This window comes from Penicillium riverlandense, assembly GCF_028828495.1.
Source record: "Penicillium riverlandense strain IBT 135883 chromosome Unknown utg000003l_segment0_segment0, whole genome shotgun sequence".
Classification (NCBI taxonomy): domain Eukaryota; kingdom Fungi; phylum Ascomycota; class Eurotiomycetes; order Eurotiales; family Aspergillaceae; genus Penicillium; species Penicillium riverlandense.
Window position 1 is genome coordinate 1,831,597 of NW_026643196.1, and position 19,643 is coordinate 1,851,239.

Here is a 19,643-nt window from a genome sequence, read left to right on the forward strand (position 1 = left end):
TGTCTCACCCCGGTGTCCCAGACAAGGCTGCAGCTCCGGTTGCCCGAATGTCATTAACCGATACAGGCCCGAGACCTGGTGGACTGACTCTCACAAACCCGGCCCGAGCGCATCGTGAAGCAGATTTGCTCCGATGGTCAGCAAAGGCGACCCAGATCGATCCAGATGATTTAGGAGATCATTTAAGAGGAATTGTTCCTGAGATAATGGTGAGCAACATGCGAAATAGCGTAGATTCATGACTGGGGTGGTTGTATCAGTATGACTCCATGATCGAGAAAATCCCGAGCGAAGACCGAACCATAAACGTGACGTCAGCAATGTGTCGGCGGCACGAATGTGGTTTCACATCATCATCGAGTATTTCAGACACGTCCAAGACGCCAACAAGGAAAAGAAAACAAACCCCATATAGGAATTTCAGATTTGCAGACCAACACGTGCGACCTAGCCCTCAACGCCTCTTTAGTTGCATCGACTCTTGTCTAGAGCGGAACGGTGGAGCTTCGCAGCTCAACATCCGGCGGGGAAACATACCCAGAATCCTTCGCCCGAGCCTTCCGTTGTTCCGGTTTCTCTATGAACATTCCTTCTGTCGCGGGGCGAACGAGCAGAGGGGAACTCTGACATAATAGTCTTTAATACCTTGACTCCTCCTGTTCTTTCTTTTTCTTCTTCAATTCACCTTCTTTCCCATCTCCCCTCCATTCCTCCCCGCAATGGCTGCTTCTGCCCTGCTCAAGAGCCGTATCCGCCGGCCCTCGTATCTGCAAAAGCTGGCCAAGGCAGAGGACCTCATTGATCTCTTCCCACATGGCTCGTACATCGGTTGGTCCGGGTTTACCGGTGTTGGGTATCCCAAGTGAGTATTTGTTTACTCTATTGAGCTGCGGAATCAATTGCTCATCCTTCGCCTAGGAAAGTCCCTACCGCACTAGCCGACCATGTTGAGAAAAACAGCTTGCAGGGCCAGCTCAAATATACACTATTTGTTGGCGCGTCGTCCGGCGCGGAGACTGAGAACCGCTGGGCGCGCCTGAATATGATTGAGCGACGCAGCCCGCACCAAGTTGGCAAGGAGATCGCCAAGGGAATTAACAATGGGCAGATCAAGTTCCTTGACAAGCATCTGAGCATGTTCCCCTCGGACCTGGTCTATGTAAGTTTTTGGTTTAGGCAAGAAGGGGCTAGCTCGGCCTGTGGGCCAAGCTTCCTGTCCGTGTTGTTTAAGGTTCACAACGCTGATCGTCCCGCCCGTTCTTGTAGGGATACTACACCCTCAACAAGCCCCATAACAAGATCGATGTGGCTGTGATCGAGGCCTCAGCGATCACGGAGAATGGCGGCATTATTCCCGGCGCCTCCGTGGGCGCCTCTCCCGAGTTAGTCCAGATGGCCGATAAGGTGATCATCGAGGTCAACACGGCCACCCCTTCGTTCGAGGGGCTGCACGATATCGTCGGGTCCGACCTGCCCCCCGGCCGCAAGCCGTATCTGATCATGGCCCCCGAGGACCGCATCGGGACAAGCTATATCCCAGTCGACCCAGAGAAGGTCGTCGCCATCGTCGAGTCCGACTACCCGGACCAGACGCAGCCCAACGCCCCAGAGGATGCCGACTCGCAGGCGATCGCGGGCAACCTCATCGAGTTCCTCAAGCACGAGGTCAGGCACGGCCGCCTACCACCAAACCTGCTACCCATCCAGTCGGGCATTGGCAATATCGCCAATGCCGTGGTCGGCGGGCTGAGCAAGGGCGGCGCAGACTTCCATAACCTCAAGGTGTGGACCGAGGTGCTGCAGGACTCATTCTTGGATCTGTTTGATAGCGGAAACCTCGACTTTGCCACCGCAACCTCCATCCGCTTCTCGCCCGATGGGTTCAAGCGTTTCTACGATGGATGGGAGCGCTACGCCGGCAAGCTGCTGCTGCGCTCGCAGCAGGTCTCAAACTCGCCTGAGATTATTCGCCGTCTGGGCTGTATCGGCATGAACACACCCGTCGAGGTGGATATCTACGCTCATGCTAACTCCACCTGCGTTATGGGCTCGCGCATGCTGAATGGCCTCGGTGGCTCGGCCGATTTCTTGAGAAATTCCAAGTACTCGATCATGCACACGCCCAGCTCGCGGCCTAGTAAGACCGATCCTACGGGCATCAGCTGCATTGTGCCTTTTGCGACGCATATCGACCAGACGGAGCATGATCTGGATGTGGTTGTGACTGAGCAGGTACGGTCCTTTTTAACAAATCCATACATGTTATCTGTGGCGTACTAACATTGTTACCAGGGTCTCGCCGACGTCCGCGGCCTCTCTCCTCGCGAGCGCGCCCGCGTTATCATCAATAAATGCTCCCACCCAGACTACAAGCCCATCCTACAGGACTACTTCGACCGCGCCGAGTTCGAGTGTCTGAAGAAGGGCATGGGCCATGAGCCGCACTTGCTCTTCCAGGCGTTTAAGATGCACCAAAACCTGCAGGAGAAGGGCACTATGAAGATCGACTCGTGGGACTAATTTCTGTCTTGTTTTTCCTTTTCTTTTTTTCTCTCCCGCACGGCATGTAAAACTGTGGTTTGCTTTGGGAATGCAGATCGATTGCATATGTACGAATATCATGAGCGATTGATGAGTTAGGACTGACGGTTTGCTGTGATGCAAAATACTAGAGGATTGATTACCTAGAGTGTGTTTGATTCGGGTGGTCTTCGGACAACTGCTAGTAGATAAAAGATTTCGAAAACAAACTAGTGATGATAATCTGATCCCACAGATAGCCACTAGTGTCTGCTCCAATAGTTCATGACGAATGTGGTCCTAGCGTCAATGATTGGCAGCTTTATTCCTGCTGGTGAGGATCAGGGTCGATGCCATGTGGCAGGATAGTCTGCATGAGCTATTGGATATGGACCCATGGAAATCTCATATATTCTTTGAGAAACTATGATAAGAGCTTGAACAGTAGAATTTATACATATAGACACAATGTAAAACAAGTAGTATTGGGATATCTCAAAACCAAACACCCAAAACACCAAATATCAAAAGCCAAAGCCCGGAACAGAAAATATGCTATTTCTTCACGTCTAAGTTCATCAATTATCCATGCTTTCTGGTTTTTTCTTTCCTTGAAACGCCCCGCTTCAAAATCCCAAGTATGCATAATGAAGGCACTCAAGCAGCCGTCGGCGGGTGATAAGCCCCACCAGTAACCCTGCTCCAGAGCGAATTGAGCAGTCCACTCGGAGCTTCACCGGACTTGCGACGAGCCCAGCCGTTCTCGACGGTGTAGTGCTTCACGTCTTGGAGCCCAGCGAAGAGGCCGCGGCCTGCGGTGGAGTGCTGTGGTTCTCTAATTAGTTGGTGCTGTAGGAGAAGGGTGGGTCAGGTAAATGGTAGACGTACGCGATATTCAGTAGAGGGGCTGCGAGTCCAGAGGTCTGCGCCGTACTCGTTTTGGAGGCGGGATTGGTTGTTCATTGTGGTGGAAGTCATCCCGATTGGTGTGGTATTGTTGGTCTCGGGTGAGATGTAGATGAGGAGGTATTGATCTTGAGTAGATGATTGATTGATTGTATGAATGTATTTCTTGATGAACAGAAGTGCAATCAAATTAACTTGGAGCAGTCTTAAATACCTTTCGATCAAACACACAGCCACGACAACATCCCTTAACTCTCCGTCTCCCGCCATCTCCGCCGGCCGAGTCTTCCCCAGAGAGCACCACTCCGTTCCGAGTGCCCTTATTTGGGTGACATGCCGCCACGCTAAGCAATATGATAGGTTCATCATGCCAGAAAAGCTCCAGCACCTATGTCTGGATAGCATGATGATTGACCCGTGCCCATCGGCCTCGCACCGGATCCGGGGTGGCTGTGGTAGGCGTGTTCCAGGAGCCATGACGTATAGACTGGCGGGCTGGCGGGTGCGTCTGATCAAACCACTCGGACATCCCGAATGCCGGGTTTTATCGATGGGACGATATCGGGGGACTCCGTGTGTAAAATTTGTGAAGGATTTCTTTCCGTGGCGGTTGTTTGTTGGGCGTTGTGGTAATGTGTGCGGAGGAAAATGTCGGAATGAGTGGCATGATGGCTGACCGGGGGGCAATGGGCTGAGGTTGTTTACTTTGGATAGTGCAATGTGGGCAGGTTTCGTGGGATTTACTGTTTAGTTGTTGTTTATTCTAGAATGCCGCCGAAGTTCTCTTTGGGTGGTTGATCAATCTGTCAGGGATGTATATACGGACGATCTCCACGTGGTGAATGTCACCCACGCGTTAGGAATGCAGGATATGCGGGCCGTAGGGATATCCACCGGAATGTGGAGAGAAAGAAAATACAAATGGCATTTTACGATTCCATTATTATGATGGCTCTTGTCGAGTAGGTGTCCATATTCATGGATATATATCTGTCTTGGTTGTAGGCCCGCTCACGTGGTTAGGGTTCCTGGCCTCACTAATATCCATCCAATGCTTTAGATGAGCATCCATGCTAATAGTTAGAATGCTAACCAACTATGTGCAGAAGTGATCTAATTTGATTTCTTGACAATTGTAATGTTATCTCTTCAAACTGATCCGCTCACGCGCAGTATGGAGACCTCCCCCTTCTGACAATAGCCTCAAAAAGGGTCAAGCCAAGCATTGCCCTAAACTTGGTCTCACCCGTCTTGCCCGAGACACATTACCTCTATTACCGTGTACTCTGCTTGGCCACCACCACTATTGGAGGCAATCCCACCCAGCCAAAGTCCAAGCGGGACTCCCTTCCGATCATCAACCTTCTTCTTACATCGTTCGGAGCACCCCTGATTCCCAAGAATCGACAACAAGCGTAGGGTGTGCGTGTGCACTGCGGCTCCTCCCCGGCACTGATAGCAACAATAATTGAAGACCAGAAAAGGAGAACTTGGCACTAGCGAGTGGACACATGGGGGGCACGGGCTCGTTTGGGAGATGGCATAATCCTCACGTCCCCACCAGACTCCCGTGCAAGGCAGCCGGCATTACTGAAAATGGGATCTACCCCATATGTACTTCGTCGAAGGGCAGGTGGCGGGTCGTGATCCAGGCCTTCAAGACCATTGCGATCAGCAGCCAGGCCCGCGGGTGCAGGACGAGGCCAACGGTGCCCTAATTACACCGCCAGGGTCTGACAGTCGCCCCAGGACAGTGTAGTCTGACCGTCTGGGGCATGGATGAGATGGGAATAATCCATAATGGGTCGACCGAGCCCTGAAATTCCTATTTATTTACACCTTATGAGCTCTACTGGTTCATCACTCTCCGCGAGCGGGATGATCGGCTCGCGAACGTGGGCTCAGGGCGGGTGATGGGGATCGTCAGGGGGGCGGAGAGGCGACAACAGTTGGTATAAACGGGGCCGGCTGTCGGTATTGTGATGTTTGTATTTTTGCACATCCTTATTATAGAGGCTGAGCGACTACTCGGATTCCGATCGGCAGGGCGGGAAATTAGTCTGCAGCCAACCCAATGGCAGACCGGGCACGGCCCGCCGCTTATCCCGTTGTGGTCAAGGGCCGGCGCGCAATGATGGAGCCACTCCACATGGCTGTTTTTTTGGGCCGAATTGGGGTATTATGGTGTTTGTGTTGATGAAGAGTTTTTGATGTGTTAGGGAGGGATCGATAGTTGCTGAAGAGGGAGGGATCTGGAGGATGATGATAGGACTCCCTCCAGAGCGCCGTCGTGTATAGCGACATTTCCTCCCGCAAGGGCCCGTAGGTGAAACAGCCGGGCACCCAGTTGGCCCCAACACACGAAATGGTTAGTCCGTGATACCGCGGCCAGACTAGGTGGTACAGGAATCCCCCCACTATCACCCCTTTTCCCCCAATCACCCTCCTGCCGTCCCTGAACGGGTTCAAGGCCTCCCCGTACGAACAGGAACCAGGGGCTACACTCGGTCCATACATAATATTACCTCCCCTTTCCCTCACTCTCTCCTCTCTCTCTTCTTCTCTCCTCCTCTACACTCTCCTTTTCCTCCTCCCACGTTCCCTACCGGCATTGACCACCGCTTCACTCGTTCAGCGGGCATTCATTCATTCCTTGGACATAAACGCTTGAATCCATTTCTCTCACCATGAAGGGTGCGATTCTGGCCACCGCCGCGGCCTTGATGGGCTCTGCCCTGGCCGCGGAGAACCTGCACCGTCGTCACGACGCTCTGCACAACCGCCGTGCGGTTGCCTACACCCCGTCGAGCGGCTCGATCGTGCCCTCGAGCTCCGCTCCGGCTTCGTCGACTCCTCTGTTCTCGACTCCCTACAACCCTGGCGGTCCTGCTGAGGAGACCTGCGGCTGTGTTACGAAGACCATCACCTACCTGGGCTCGCCCACCCTGGCCCCCGCCCCGGAGACCAGCACCGTCAAGCTCACCACCACCATCCAGTCGACTGCGTACAGCACCTACACCGTGACTGTCTCGCCCTCGTCGACCGTGGCCCCGAGCCCCGTGGTCACTCTGCCCACTCCCCATGTGACGACTTTCCCCTCGACTGGTACCTACACCGTCCCGGCCACCACCGTCGTGGTGACTGACACCACCACCGTCTGCGGTGCCACCTCGACCTCTGTCCCCAGCGGTACCCACACCATTGGCGGCACCACCACCGTGGTTACCACCGAGACCACCATCACCTGCCCCTATGCCACCGTCAAGCCTTCCGGCAGCACCGTGACCAGCGTCGTTGAGCTGACCACCTACACTTGCCCGGCTGCTGGTACCTACACTGTTGTCCCCCCGACCACCACTGTTGTGTCCAGCCCCACCGTCCTCGTGTGGCCGACTCCCCAGACCGTCACCCCGGGTACCTTCACTCAGCCCGAGCAGACCATCACCGTTGTCGACACCGACTACACTTATATCTGCCCCTTCGCCACCCCTACTCCCTCGAGCTCGGCCATGCCTACTAGCGTCGCGGCTATGTCCACCAGCACTGCCGCTCCCGCTCCTGCTCCCCAGCCCACCGGTGGTTCCGGCGGCGTTCTGACCGGCAACGGCCAGCACGGCATGACCTACTCGCCTTACACCGAGTCCGGCATGTGCAAGACCAAGGACGAGGTTTTCCAGGACATCAAGACCATCCAGGACAAGGGCTTCAACCTCATCCGCATCTACTCCACTGACTGCTCTGGTCTGATGTTCGTTGGTGAGGCTGCTCGTCAGTACGGCATGAACATGATCCTGGGTGTCTACATCGACAACACCGGCACCTCCGGTGCTCAGGAGCAGGTCTCGGCCATCGCCACCTGGGCCGAGTGGGACCTCGTTGAGCTGATCGTTGTCGGTAACGAGGCTGTCCAGAGCGGCTACGCAACCGCCTCGGAGCTGGCTGCTTTCATTGAGTCCTCCACTGCCATCTTCCGTGCCGGTGGCTGGACCAAGGACGTGACCACCACCGAGCCCGTCGATGTGTGGCAGCAGTACGGTTCCACCCTGTGCCCTGCCGTCGACCTCGTCGGTGCCAACATCCACCCCTTCTTCAACTCGGAGACCACCGCTGAGAAGGCCGGTGAGTTCGCCCTGTCCGAGTACAAGATCCTCCAGAGCATCTGCCCCGGCAAGGATGTCCTGAACCTGGAGACCGGCTGGCCCAACGGCGGCGAGAACAACGGTGCCGCCGTCCCCGGCCCCGCTGAGCAGGAGGTCGCCATCAAGTCGATTGCCAAGTACATTGGCTCCAAGTCGATCTTCTTCTCCTTCGCCAACGACCTGTGGAAGTCTCCCGGCGCCTTCGGCGTTGAGCAACACTGGGGCTGTGCCGATGTCTTCCACTAAGCGGTCCACGCCTGTGACGGCTTTCTTGCAAAACATGTACAGGAGGAAATTCTGGAGTTCTTTTCTTTTACCCTTCTTGTAAGGGGGTTGTGTTGTGCTTCGGCGTAATACCCCCCTTTCTTTGCTTCTTGGTTTCTCTTGTCCATTAACTTGAATGTCTATGTGGTAGATATACCTTTTTATTTGATGTTGTCTACTGACCTGGTTGCGTCCCAACTTTTTTTTTTGCTGTCCTTGTCCATGATCCTGTTCGAGTACATGTTTGTTTTATTTATGCATTTGAGAAATCTTTGCTCCTTAAGATCGTATTGTAGACTCAGGGTGTACCTTAGATCACTTTTAACTGGTGTCCTGATATCGATGCTGTTGCCCATTGTTGGCCGTTTGATTCAAGCCCGGCCTTCGTGTCAAAGTGGCTTGTTACCCCTTTTTACATCCCCTCCTATTTTGATGTGTCATTTTAGACCCTTCATCAAACCATTCACCTCGCCTCTTCTGCTAAGTGCTGATAATGTAGAGTGAAAATGGATAAAGAAGGAAGATGTCTAAATCAGACAACAGAATGGTGTGAAGCTCTTTGTTCAACCACGTCGTCCAATGAGTGGGGCTCAATTACCGTTGACACTGTTCTACCAAATCATATGTGAAAAGGATCGAAGAACCAAGCATGAAGTCTACCCAATGGCATATTTCTCGGAAGACCCCCAAAAGAATCTAGGATTAGAATGCATAGAAAGATACACGTATCATCCAGGCTCCGAGGTTCGTTCTAATCTTCCTATCTTGTGAGCCCTTAACCAAGCAACATGATTTCATATATGAAGTGTTCGGATTATATCATTGATACGACCAGAACCAGAAGAAAAGCCATGCTCCTAAACCAGAGGTGGGGAATTGATCCGACTCGGTGTTGAGAGAACCTATCACTGGCATGTCTGAGACACAAATGAGAGAATATAAGTCAGCATAGGTTTAAACGTAGAGCTCAAAAGCCCATCAAATAGACCACAGGAATGCAACCACACTTACCCAAGTATTATCGCTGTTCTGTAGGCACATTAGGGAAGTGCAGCAGGCCGCATTCGAGGCGGGGTTGGTGATGGCCGGGTCACAGATGTTGCCGCCCTAAAATGGTCCGATTGTTTTAGTAATTGTCGCCATAAGTGACATAGACCGGCTTTAGGTGGGACGATTTACACTAAGACAAATCTCTTGGGTACCTGGCAGGGCGAGAGCAGTGGAGGCGATCACGCCAAGGATGACAGCGAAGGCGCGCATGTTGAATGGGAGGTGAGGTGCGAGGTGAATTAACTGCGAAAAGAGACCTCCAATTATCAGTAATTGATCCAAATATAGAACTAAACTGCTTTTCAGAAATGAAGAGGTATTGGATAGTAGGAGCAAGTATTAATCTTCTCAGGTCCAGTGATTGGAAGACTTGACAGATTAAAATAGCATAACATACTGAGGAAAGGAGTTGTCAAAGTAAAATCGTTTTAAGTGCAGGAAAACCAGATCGCGCATTCCCAAGGGTATTTGAAATATTTATGGGAAACTGCACTCTTCCTGATGTCAAGGCCAAGCCAGCACAGGTCCACAGCGCGATGTGACCGAGCAAATAGGGCACTACCGACTAGGAAAGATCTACAGGGGGCCGTTTGACGTCCTCATCAGATCTGGACCAAGCGCCCACAGGGCAAACGGTTCTTCTCGATTATAAGCCTGGTCGCAATGGACAAGAAGAGTTCCAATGTCGCTAGATCCTGGTGACCCTTGGCAACAGCCTTGCTGTACTGCTGTGTCGCTCGCTGACGCATTGCTTTGTACAATTGAGTTACAAAGTGGCATGCATTGCATCCGTGACCCGCTTTTATGAATTGAAAGGAACACGCAATCGCCATAGGGACAGCTGCTTGGTATCCAGCGAGCCTGTCAATAACTGTCATAATCAGTGGGGCTCTGCATTGCTCGGAGAGCCACGATCCTGTGTGCTAGCTGACGCGGAATCGCAAGCCATGTCGCTTGGCGGCAAGGCGTAGAGGATGTTTCGGTGGGTTCTGTGTCCTAGAACTGCCTTGGCATTGAGCAAGTGGGTCAGTAGAACATAAAGGGGCTTTTAGGCAACATCAATCTTTTGAGCATAGGATATAAATTGTTATTGTTGACTTCGTTCTTTATTCGTCTATCTGCGATGTAAGTGATTGAGGGAGATCTTGCCATCGGTCCCACCACAAAACTGTACGAGATGTTGCAGGGTGTTAAAGCCGTGCAGCCGTAGCCAGCGTGCGAATATGAGGCTGTGAACAATCGGAATTATTATAGAGGTTGACTCGAGCACAGAAGCCTTTCGGCACGCTGGGCGATGACGGCTTCTCTGTGTTGAAGCCGCGGGTTGTGTCTGACAGCAAGTATAGCGCATACCGACAGCCCGCAGGAACGCATCTACTATTGGTTAGCGGATATAGCGCGCAGCTTTCTGGAAGCATCGTCATTTAGAACACACTATCAATGGAGTGGTGAACTGGGCGAAGTTGATATTACCCATAGAGCAATTTGCGATACTCTTCAGGCATATTAGTTTCTTTTAAGATTTGGGATCAAAAAGCCCCCTGATTCAACCATATTCATTCATATGACTTGTACTGATAGGAATATTTAGCTAGTTGCTTCAAGACTTTTTGCTTTCTAGGTATTTCTTTAATAGCACTTTGCCATAGTCATTGCCGTTCGGGGTCCTTACACTCGTATGGATGTGAAACGGCAAAGTCACTTTGTTGTTCAAAAACACACTGGCCCGTTTCATATCTTTGGCTGGCGCCGCGTCTCTGGTTGGTGTTGTGTCTCTGGCCGACAAGAAAAGTGGACTCAAATCCCGGAGGTCGGAGCTAGAATCTCTGGCATCATATTTGAACTCCGGATTAACCTCATCCTATCGAAAGTCCGGCTCCCCTTTCCCAGCATTCTCAAAGTCCTTCGTAGCAGAATTCCCGGGATCTCTACTCGAATTTTAAAATGAAAGGCCAGAGTTTGATATCTATGTTGTCATCGTCTTGAAGGAAGTGTCAGACCTTCGATAGGATGAGGCCAATTTAGAGCCTTAGGGTTCTAGCAGATTTTGTGGAGAATATGGCTGAGAATACGTGAGTCTGAGGGCTGTAGACAACATATTTTGTGTGCTCGGAGTGCCAAAATCCCATTCAGTGAAAACTGACATATGTGGTATGTACAGGCATCAAAATAACCGGATCATGCCGTGAAAATACTTACATGAGGCGTTTTGCACTGCAGATCTAATTTAGATCCGTACAAGATCTAGGATACTGCATGGCGTGCATAATCCGCTGCTTCAATCTATCACCATCCACCTGAAAGACATAGTTTACTTGCCGGATTCCTGGAGGAGCGAGTGCCTTCTGATAGACGTGAATATTGCCGTAATTAGGACTTCCATAAGATGTATCCACATCGAGATAAACTGCAGAGCAATTAGTCATATAGGGAGGCATTTTTGGCATGAGGAGGACTTACCTGAGGTTTGGTTGGTAGCGAGCGATGGGTCAGCCATGAGAGCCGCCGCCGTTTCGTCCCAGAAAGGGAACGATGGGTCGTAGTACTTGTAGAAGAGCTCGGTGTAGGGGTTGCGGACTTTGATCAGGTCTTTCATAAACTCTTTGTCGGGGAACACTTGGTTGGCAACGTTGCCGGCGATGGTGATCTGCGGGAAGTCCGCAGTGAGAGCAATCTTGGAAGCTTCCGGGTCGATCATGAGGTTGATCTAGCAATTCCGCTGGTTTAGTAAACGTAGATTAGTCAACGTGGGTTTCACTTACATCAGATTGAAGGTCTGCCTGCAGGACGCTTCCCGTAGCCTGGAGCATGTTATCATCGACGTAGCCACCCATGATGACCAAGTCTTTGGCAAGAGATGCAAATTCCGGATCGATGCGCACCGCCAGGGCGACGTTCGTCAGGGAACCCGCAGAGTAAATAGACACCTTGCCAGGATATTTGCGAACCATCTCTACCATGAAATTGGCCGCCGACGTCGAATTGTTGGGCCTGCCCTTGGGGAAGCCTTCCTTGAACGCCGCCCTCACAATTCGGTTTGGGTTGCCAGAAGTAGGATCATTGCCTTCGGCTTCAAAAGTATTATTCTCAGGTGCGAATGCTCCCTGCCAGGGGAGATCGCCGTGCATTGCCTCCCATGCATGGAACCGATGCGGCGTATTCACCAATGGCCAGGTCGCTCCAGAATAGACGGGGATGCAGCTTAGATTCCCAATCTCCAACGTGGCGACAGCATGTAATGCGACCTGCGGTTGCCAACTGTTTGCGGTGTCTACGGGTTGCCATTAGATACCGACATGTCTTGTGCTTGCAAAATAAAGAAGAACTTACCAGAGGCCAACGCTAGGACATCTACATCACCGTCTAGTGCAACCAAGAATGGCGCAAATCCGGCCGTATTCCAGTCATTATCCATGATAGCATAGTGCTTCTCTGCCTTAGGCAACGCGAGGCCCCCGGAAACAAACAGGAAAAGAGAGCTGCAGAGCAGCGACGCAGAGGTTCTCCAGAACATAGTTCAGTGCAGCACTATATTCGTCGATCTCGACATCAAACAATAATTTCTGCTTGATCCCTCCTATTTTGCACACCGGCACATCTTTATATCGCTCGACCATTCCTAGAGCATATACTATATCGGCCTGTCCCGCCTATGTAAATATTGTTGACATCAAAGCTTCTCCACAAATACGCACTACCTCCCGCATCGACTTAACCGAACGGGAGAGACACTGGCTCGAATTTCCCGTAGAGAGAGGCAAACCTGAATCTGCAGTGACTGGCTCCAGTTTTGCACTGGCTCACGTTTCCCCTCGTGGGTCCGAGCAGAACTCAAAATTCGCACCAAAACGGGCGACATAGGCTACGCAGGTGTCAAATTGGGATTAGCGCCCGGATTCTCCCCAGGTTTGCCGCCACGCGACTCGTCGGTTTCTGGGGGACTCGGCAGCCCGAGACGGGGTGTCAAGCCACACAAAGTTTTTCTTTGTCAAGGCTATTTTTTTGCGGAGATTTTTTTTTTAAGAGAAAGAATATATATGGGGTAGATGCCGCTCGTGATTTTGTAATTTTTCCCTCAACTCCCCCTCGGAATTGGTTGCTGGCATAAAGGCTTGAATTTTCTTTCTTCACTTCAACATGGCGGACCGATCATTGTCCGTGGACTTGGAGTCCTCTCCCCGCATGCAGCTGGTCAAAAAGTCCAGGTGGCAGTCGATCTTCGAGAACCCCAAAGTGCTCTTCATCGCCTTTTTCGCCTCGTCAGTCTCGCGTTTACCTTTTATTCTCACCGTTCTATGCTAATTAAATGCTAGGTTCGGCGGGTTCGAATATGGCTACCAGCAGGGTGTTCTTGGACAATCCCTGGTGATGTACCGATTCACTCACAACTTCCCGTCGGTGGTGGCTTCATCCACCGCAACAGGGTGGCTAACATCTGTTTTGCAACTGGGAGGAATCTTAGGGTCCCTGTCCGCAGGTATTCTGGGAGAAATATTTTCTCGCAAGTACACCATGTTTTTCGCATGCTGCTGGGTCATCCTTGGTAGCTATCTATATGTTGGTGCATCGGCCGGTAACGCGTCTCTGCTTTATGCTGGGCGATTCTTCACCGGATTGGGCGTCGGTCTGTTCAGTGGTGTCGGGCCTCTCTACAACGCCGAACTGGCTGCACCAGAGATGCGTGGCTTGCTCGTCTCGTTCTATCAGTTCGCCACTATTCTCGGCATCATGCTGTCTTTCTGGTGCGGCTACGGCAGCAACTATATCGGCGGAACGGGAGAGACGCAGTCCGATCTCGCCTGGCGTCTACCTTCCATCGTCCAGGGGATTCCGGCTATTTGTTTGGCCTGCGGAATCTGGTTCATGCCTTTCTCTCCTCGGTGGTTGGTCAAGCAGGGCCGCGACGAAGAAGCCCAGTCCACCCTGGCTTGGATGCGCAAGCTCCCTGTCGAGCATGAGCTGGTCCAGGTTGAGTACCTCGAGATCAAAGCAGAAGCACTGTTTGAAGAGCGTGCATTTGCTAAAGCCTCGCCAAAGCTTGCGGAGAAGGAGCGCCAAAACGTTTTCATGAATCAGATTGCCCAGTATTCCAACTGCGTTCGCTCAATGGACAACTTCAAGCGGGTGGCTACGGCTTGGTTGATCATGTTCTTCCAGCAGTGGAGCGGTATTGATGCCAGTAAGTGTTTTGTATCCGGGTCCTAGTCGTGATGGCTAACAGAAGTAGTCATCTACTACGCGTCCAACGTGTTTAAGAGTCTTGGATTGACCAGTGGCACAATCGCCCTCTTGGCCACCGGTGTCACGGGTGTTGTTTTCATTGTTAGCACTGTTCCGGGAATGGTAAGTAGTAGGACTGTTTTCTTGAAGGTTATTTTGCTAATGGAAAGTAGCTGGTCATCGACAAAATCGGCCGCAAGCCTATGCTGCTCGCTGGGTCCGCGCTGATGTGTTCCACCATGATCATTGTCGGGATCATCGTTGCGAAATTTCAACATGACTGGCCCTCTCATGTTGCTGCTGGCTGGACTGCCGTTGGTACGTGATACTTCGAGAAGAAAGTGATGAAAAAAATCTAACAGCAACATCCACAGCGCTTATCTGGGTATACATCGGGAGCTTCGGAGCCACCTGGGGCCCTGTGTCATGGACTCTGGTTTCCGAGATTTTCCCACTCTCCATTCGTGCCAAGGGTGCCTCGATTGGCGCATCCAGCAACTGGATCAACAACTTCGCCATCGCATTCTTTGTTCCTCCCATGCTTGCCCGCTGGCAGTGGGGAACCTATATCTTTTTCGCTGTCTTCCTTATGGGCGGCATTGTTTGGGTTTGGTTCTTCTTGCCAGAGACAAAGAATGCTACCTTGGAGGAGATGGATCGGGTATTCGGAAGCCATTCGGGAGAGCAAGATGCCGAACTTTTGCGGGATGCCCAGCGCGAGGTTGGCCTAACTGCTTTTGTTGAGAGAATGGGCATGGCCACCGGGCGCGAGGTCGACTCCAAGGAGCCGGGTGAGCAGCTCGTCGAGAAGATCTAAAAGACATTCTCTGGCATCTGAATGTATGAATAATAGGAATTGGAGTTGGAGAATGAGGTATAGGAATTGCACCTCTTTCAAGTTTATAGTTAGTTAGCTAATAGTCTACTTGCGCCCAGTGCGTTTGTTCGTTAATTTCTTTTTTTTATTGGGTGTAGAACTTATTCACTCTTGTAGTATTTCGGGATAACCAGTTTTCTAGACGACCCCAGAGGTGGCGTTTAAAGAGAGGAAATCTGCCGCAGACCCATCGCCGTCCACTTTATTATGGACCGCATTTTGCCTCCAGGCAAACCTCGGTTTGACTCTCCCAATCTGACCCAACCAAAGATCCCGCGCCCCACGCGGGCTTCCAGTCGGCCACCTCCGGCCAACCTCCGACTCAGAGTCTTCTTTACAAAAAGGGAGCATGGAGCCTCCACCTTGTCTTTTCGGCCCACTTATCGCAACCTTCACCATGTCAGCCTGAACCTCCGACTCACTATGCCCAGGAAACCCACTCCGGCTAGTAAGCAGCGAGTACGCACGGGATGCTTGACCTGTCGTAAGAGAAGAAGAAAATGTCAGCCACGAGCAACTAGTTGAATCACGCGGAAATGCGGCTTACATCTGTATCTAGGCGACGAGCAGAAACCGCGCTGTGCGAATTGTGAGGTGAAAGGGTTCGCCTGTAAATATGGCACCGACTTGTCCTTTGTGCCACCGCAGTCCGGGCTTGTCTCGGGCGGGGGCCAGGCCTACACGAACATCACAGTAAGCAGGATAGCCTATGTGAAGCTAGCAGCTGAGATTGATTATTGTGTCTAGTTCGTGGACGACACCCCTCTGGCTTCCAACCTGACGGCGAACAAAGAGACGGTCAAAGATCAACAGCCACCGCCACAGCCAGGCCCTAATGATATACAAAACCTTCAAAATACCAGGGGCACACCAGGACCTCCTCCTGTTGAAGTGAAAGATGTTTTCATGCCCAATGCTCTTGATGCTTCTGCAGGGCCGTCGATTATACAGAATATCCCTGGTCTACTCATCGGCGACCAAGAACGACCGACACGAGATACTCGCCTTCTAAACAGTTCCCCGCATCTAACCTACTCTGTTTCTACATTCAGTGACCAGCAAGGAACTCTGTCTTCTCCGAGCGCGGGCGGCAATCTTGAAACAGCTTTGTTGAGACATTTCCGCTATCACATCTCCCCATGGATTGATGTCGGAGATCCTAGCTGTGCTTTTGGACTGCAGACCCTGCTTCTTTCTCGAACCAGCAGGCCGGTCCAGCTCGCCATCCTGGCCCTTTCAGCGGCGCAGAGGCTCGCCATTTCTTCATTTATGAACAATGAAGATTCGGAGAATGGGCCCAAGTTTCGAAAGGAAGCTGAGACTAGTCTGATGATCGAGCCTGAATCGAGTAGACATGCTGGTCGTGCTCTCCTGATGCTTCAAGACTTCCTTACGGCTGGCCCCCAAAAATGGAGAGACTTATTCATGCATCTAAGAGGGGTTGATAATGGCTTCAGGTATCTTTCCCCTCTGGGAGATTCTCTCGGAGAGTCGCTTTTTTGGCTATATTTCAGACTAGGTACGTGATGTATGTGATGGTTTGTTTCGGGAGCGGGGACTGACTTCGAAGTTTCACTCCATAGACCTGGCGGCTTCAATTATGTCTTTACAATCGCCCATGGTGCCATTTCGCTCTTTTTTGCGACGAGATGGCTCACCTATACACTCTTTGCCGCAACCACCACCGCAATCCCACTCCGTGCACCGAGTATATAAGCATGTTTTATGCCTTTTGGGGCATTGCCTCGCCTTGATCTACGGAGGCCCAGAAACGGCCACTCCCGCCGCCGCGGGCTCGCCCGAGTTATCCGCATTTCCTTCTTTACGCCAATCCCATTTTCTGTCTCAGTGGACATTCCTCTGGTCAGATTGCCAAAAATGGTATAACGACCGACCAGTGGATGCAGAACAGATTGTAGACATCCGCGGCGGCGAGGCCGACAAAATCGACCCCGAACACTGCTCGTCCTTTCCTATCCTTATCTACACCACTCCACTTGCCCTCGCAGCCAATGCTGTGTATCATATCACTTCCCTCCTATTGCTCACTCATAAGCCGCGGCTTTTGAAATCCCTTCCAGGACCGCGGTGCATCACTTCCCATATCTGGCACGCACAGTCAATCGCGGGTATCGCTGCTAGCAATGACTCGCCGGAGCAGTGGGATCCTATACTTGTCGCTAGTCTTCTGCTAATAGCACGCGAGATGACCCACGAGTCTCAGCAATCAGTGCTGCTTGAACGACTACGCAGAATCACCGCAACAACAGGGATCAAACTGGATTGCGAGATCGAGACACTGAGGTCCGACTGGAATATGGCACGCTACGATGAAGATGGCGAGGATGAAGTAGGGTAACTCTATCATTCTATCAAAATTATTCAATAAAACGCCATTCCCTACATCCCATTTCAGCACTAGGTTATGTCTATCTTTCCCTACAATTCGTGTGCAAAAGGAATACTCATCATAGCGCCTCGTCGTTGAACGCACTTTGCAGCAGCCGCATTTGCTGTCTGAACGACGGTCTCAATCTCGGCGTCGAACGCAGTCAAGTCCAGACCCTTGGCCAGAAAACGTGCAACCGCCGCTGCAAAGTATCCGACAAAGGTATCTCCAGCTGCTGTGGTGTCCATGACTTTGGCAACCTTCACGCCCTTGACGATGCCGCATTTCCCAGCACAGGTGGAGAAATACACGCCCTTAGCCCCGAGTGTGATTAGCACAATCTGAACTCCAGCGAGCTCATGGAAAGGTAGAGCCAGCTCTTCGTGATTAAGGCACCCTTGTTCCGCGATATAATCCGCATTACCCACGGGAAGGCCAGCGATAGATCGTGACATCTGCACAGCCTCTGTTTCATTCATCACAAGCACCGCCGTCCCTTGTAACGCCGCGAGAGGGATCCCCTCTGGGAAAACAGGTGCCGGGTTGAAGATAACATTCGTGCTCGAAGTACTATTATTGAAATGTTTCAAGAGGCCCAGCACCGTCTGTCTCGGGATCTCACCCTGCATCACCACCACACCAGGCTCTGGTTGTTGATGCTCGACTGCTGTGATGATCTGTGGAACGTCGCTCATCATCCCAGCATGGTTGGCACCCGGCACAACCAGGATGCGATTTTCTCCTCCGACACTTTCTTCAACGATAATGCTGGCTGATCCCGTCTGTGCTGTCTTTGACATCTCAATGCCCTCTGTCCTTACGCCCGACGATTCCAATGCAGGCCGCACGAGCGTCGTGTAGTAAACGTCATCGGCTCCGACTGCGCCGATCATGCTGACGGATACATCCTGGGTCTCTTGTGACACGAAGGATGCACGCCCGCATGCGACTGCTTGGTTGCCACCTTTGCCGCCAGCTGTCACACAGAGGGATGTTGCGGTGAGGGTTTCGCCTGGTCCTGGGCAACGGGGTGTGGAGGTGACGAAGTCGATATTCAGAGAGCCGATCACGCAGATGTGCGGCTGGAAAAGTGTTGCGGTAGTCGAAAATGTGTCTTTGATACCCATGTTGATGGGTGCAAGTCGTATTGCCTGTTAAGGAATCGGTAATCGGTAAACAGCCGCTGAAATGGAGGCCGCAAGTTTCTTCATTGGAGAGAATGATGTACAGAGCTGTTATAAGGCACAGCGAGAGCAGATATTTCAATGCAATTTAGTTATTTGTGATAGCGTTGCCACTAGCTTTTCGGGATCTAGATGTAGTCGAGTAGCCTTGTCGTGTCCCAATCGGGTAAATCGAGCCTACAGTCCACAAACCAGGCATCGCGGGATCCACTTCGATATCAACTGTGATCCACTCCCAAGGCGAATTCGATGCTCACAAGACTTAAACGCAAATGATATCAGTGCAATAATGTTGTTCAGATTTCTAAACAAACCGTAATGCCCAGGCGCGCGGATTTTTTTCTTTGAATGAGCGTAACCCCGAGCTTGATGAGAACCAATCACGGGCGATTGAAAAACGAGACTGTCTACGGCAGTGTATACCGGCCACCCTGCCAAAATTAGTAATCCTATATATATTTTTTTACCGCTTTCGTCGCCGCCCTCCTAATGTATCTATACACTAATCTCTTAGAGTAGGCTAATTTGAAATTTTCCCTCTTATACCTCTCTCTACTACCAAAATGCCTGCTAGTCGCCCCCAAATCGATTTGGAGCCTCACAAAGCCGAAATTTCGTCCATTTTTGGATAGCGTACGACGGTTAAGGCTTTATGTGATATACTATATGCGAACTATAGTATTAATATCGCACTACGTACGCTCGTACGTTACCTATAGGAATAGGGGATTCGTTGATTCCCTTAGAGATCCCCTAGACTACTTAAGCGTATCTGGGCCTTAATCTACAATATAGGCCTCTTTATAAACGAAGTTCTCCGAGTTTTAAATATAGAAGGATACTCCCGAAGCGAATCGTATATTAGAGCAAAGACTGCCTCCTAGTTAGCATTACGCCACGTACTTAACGACGGAGAAATTAACTACATTGCCTTCCTAAATTTGATACTAGCAGCCAGAGCTTTCTCTATAGCACCTAAGCCACCGCCCCTTTATAGAAGCATTAAGTATATAACTATTTACCCTACGTAGTCGAAACTAGGAAACTGTAGTCGAATCTAGTAGGCAGCAGTCACGCATTCACTAAATATATTC

At 51.3% G+C, this 19,643-nt stretch overlaps 7 protein-coding genes across 7 annotated transcripts; 4 read left to right on the forward strand and 3 right to left on the reverse strand.

The window, feature by feature from the left end:
* Positions 1 to 719: 719 nt before the first annotated feature.
* coaT (acetyl-CoA hydrolase ACH1) lies at positions 720 to 2,520 on the forward strand (the record flags this gene model as incomplete). The annotated part of the gene is made up of 4 exons (XM_057195806.1): positions 720 to 862; positions 919 to 1,159; positions 1,267 to 2,232; positions 2,293 to 2,520. 4 exons carry the CDS (start codon positions 720 to 722, stop codon positions 2,518 to 2,520), a joined length of 1,578 nt encoding a protein of 525 aa, XP_057053202.1.
* A 657-nt stretch (positions 2,521 to 3,177) lies between these two features.
* On the reverse strand, positions 3,178 to 3,483 carry N7474_004392 (uncharacterized protein; the record flags this gene model as incomplete). Its single annotated transcript, XM_057195807.1, has 2 exons — positions 3,178 to 3,345; positions 3,409 to 3,483. The coding sequence occupies 2 exons, from the start codon at positions 3,481 to 3,483 to the stop codon at positions 3,178 to 3,180; spliced, it is 243 nt and encodes an 80-aa protein (XP_057053203.1).
* A 2,630-nt stretch (positions 3,484 to 6,113) lies between these two features.
* btgE (putative cell wall glucanase (Scw11)) lies at positions 6,114 to 7,811 on the forward strand (the record flags this gene model as incomplete). Its single annotated transcript, XM_057195808.1, has 1 exon — positions 6,114 to 7,811. The coding sequence occupies one exon, from the start codon at positions 6,114 to 6,116 to the stop codon at positions 7,809 to 7,811; it is 1,698 nt and encodes a 565-aa protein (XP_057053204.1).
* A 3,290-nt stretch (positions 7,812 to 11,101) lies between these two features.
* On the reverse strand, positions 11,102 to 12,393 carry N7474_004394 (uncharacterized protein; the record flags this gene model as incomplete). The annotated part of the gene is made up of 4 exons (XM_057195809.1): positions 11,102 to 11,286; positions 11,340 to 11,586; positions 11,642 to 12,150; positions 12,210 to 12,393. 4 exons carry the CDS (start codon positions 12,391 to 12,393, stop codon positions 11,102 to 11,104), a joined length of 1,125 nt encoding a protein of 374 aa, XP_057053205.1.
* Positions 12,394 to 13,016: 623 nt separating this feature from the next.
* Positions 13,017 to 14,916, forward strand: N7474_004395 (sugar porter family MFS transporter; the record flags this gene model as incomplete). The annotated part of the gene is made up of 5 exons (XM_057195810.1): positions 13,017 to 13,138; positions 13,193 to 14,058; positions 14,107 to 14,222; positions 14,273 to 14,417; positions 14,474 to 14,916. The coding sequence occupies 5 exons, from the start codon at positions 13,017 to 13,019 to the stop codon at positions 14,914 to 14,916; spliced, it is 1,692 nt and encodes a 563-aa protein (XP_057053206.1).
* Positions 14,917 to 15,399: 483 nt separating this feature from the next.
* N7474_004396 (uncharacterized protein) lies at positions 15,400 to 17,335 on the forward strand (the record flags this gene model as incomplete). Its single annotated transcript, XM_057195811.1, has 4 exons — positions 15,400 to 15,424; positions 15,536 to 15,669; positions 15,724 to 16,416; positions 16,547 to 17,335. The coding sequence occupies 4 exons, from the start codon at positions 15,400 to 15,402 to the stop codon at positions 17,333 to 17,335; spliced, it is 1,641 nt and encodes a 546-aa protein (XP_057053207.1).
* An 80-nt stretch (positions 17,336 to 17,415) lies between these two features.
* Positions 17,416 to 18,492, reverse strand: N7474_004397 (ribokinase; the record flags this gene model as incomplete). The annotated part of the gene is made up of 1 exon (XM_057195812.1): positions 17,416 to 18,492. One exon carries the CDS (start codon positions 18,490 to 18,492, stop codon positions 17,416 to 17,418), a length of 1,077 nt encoding a protein of 358 aa, XP_057053208.1.
* Between the last annotated feature and the right edge of the window lie 1,151 nt (positions 18,493 to 19,643).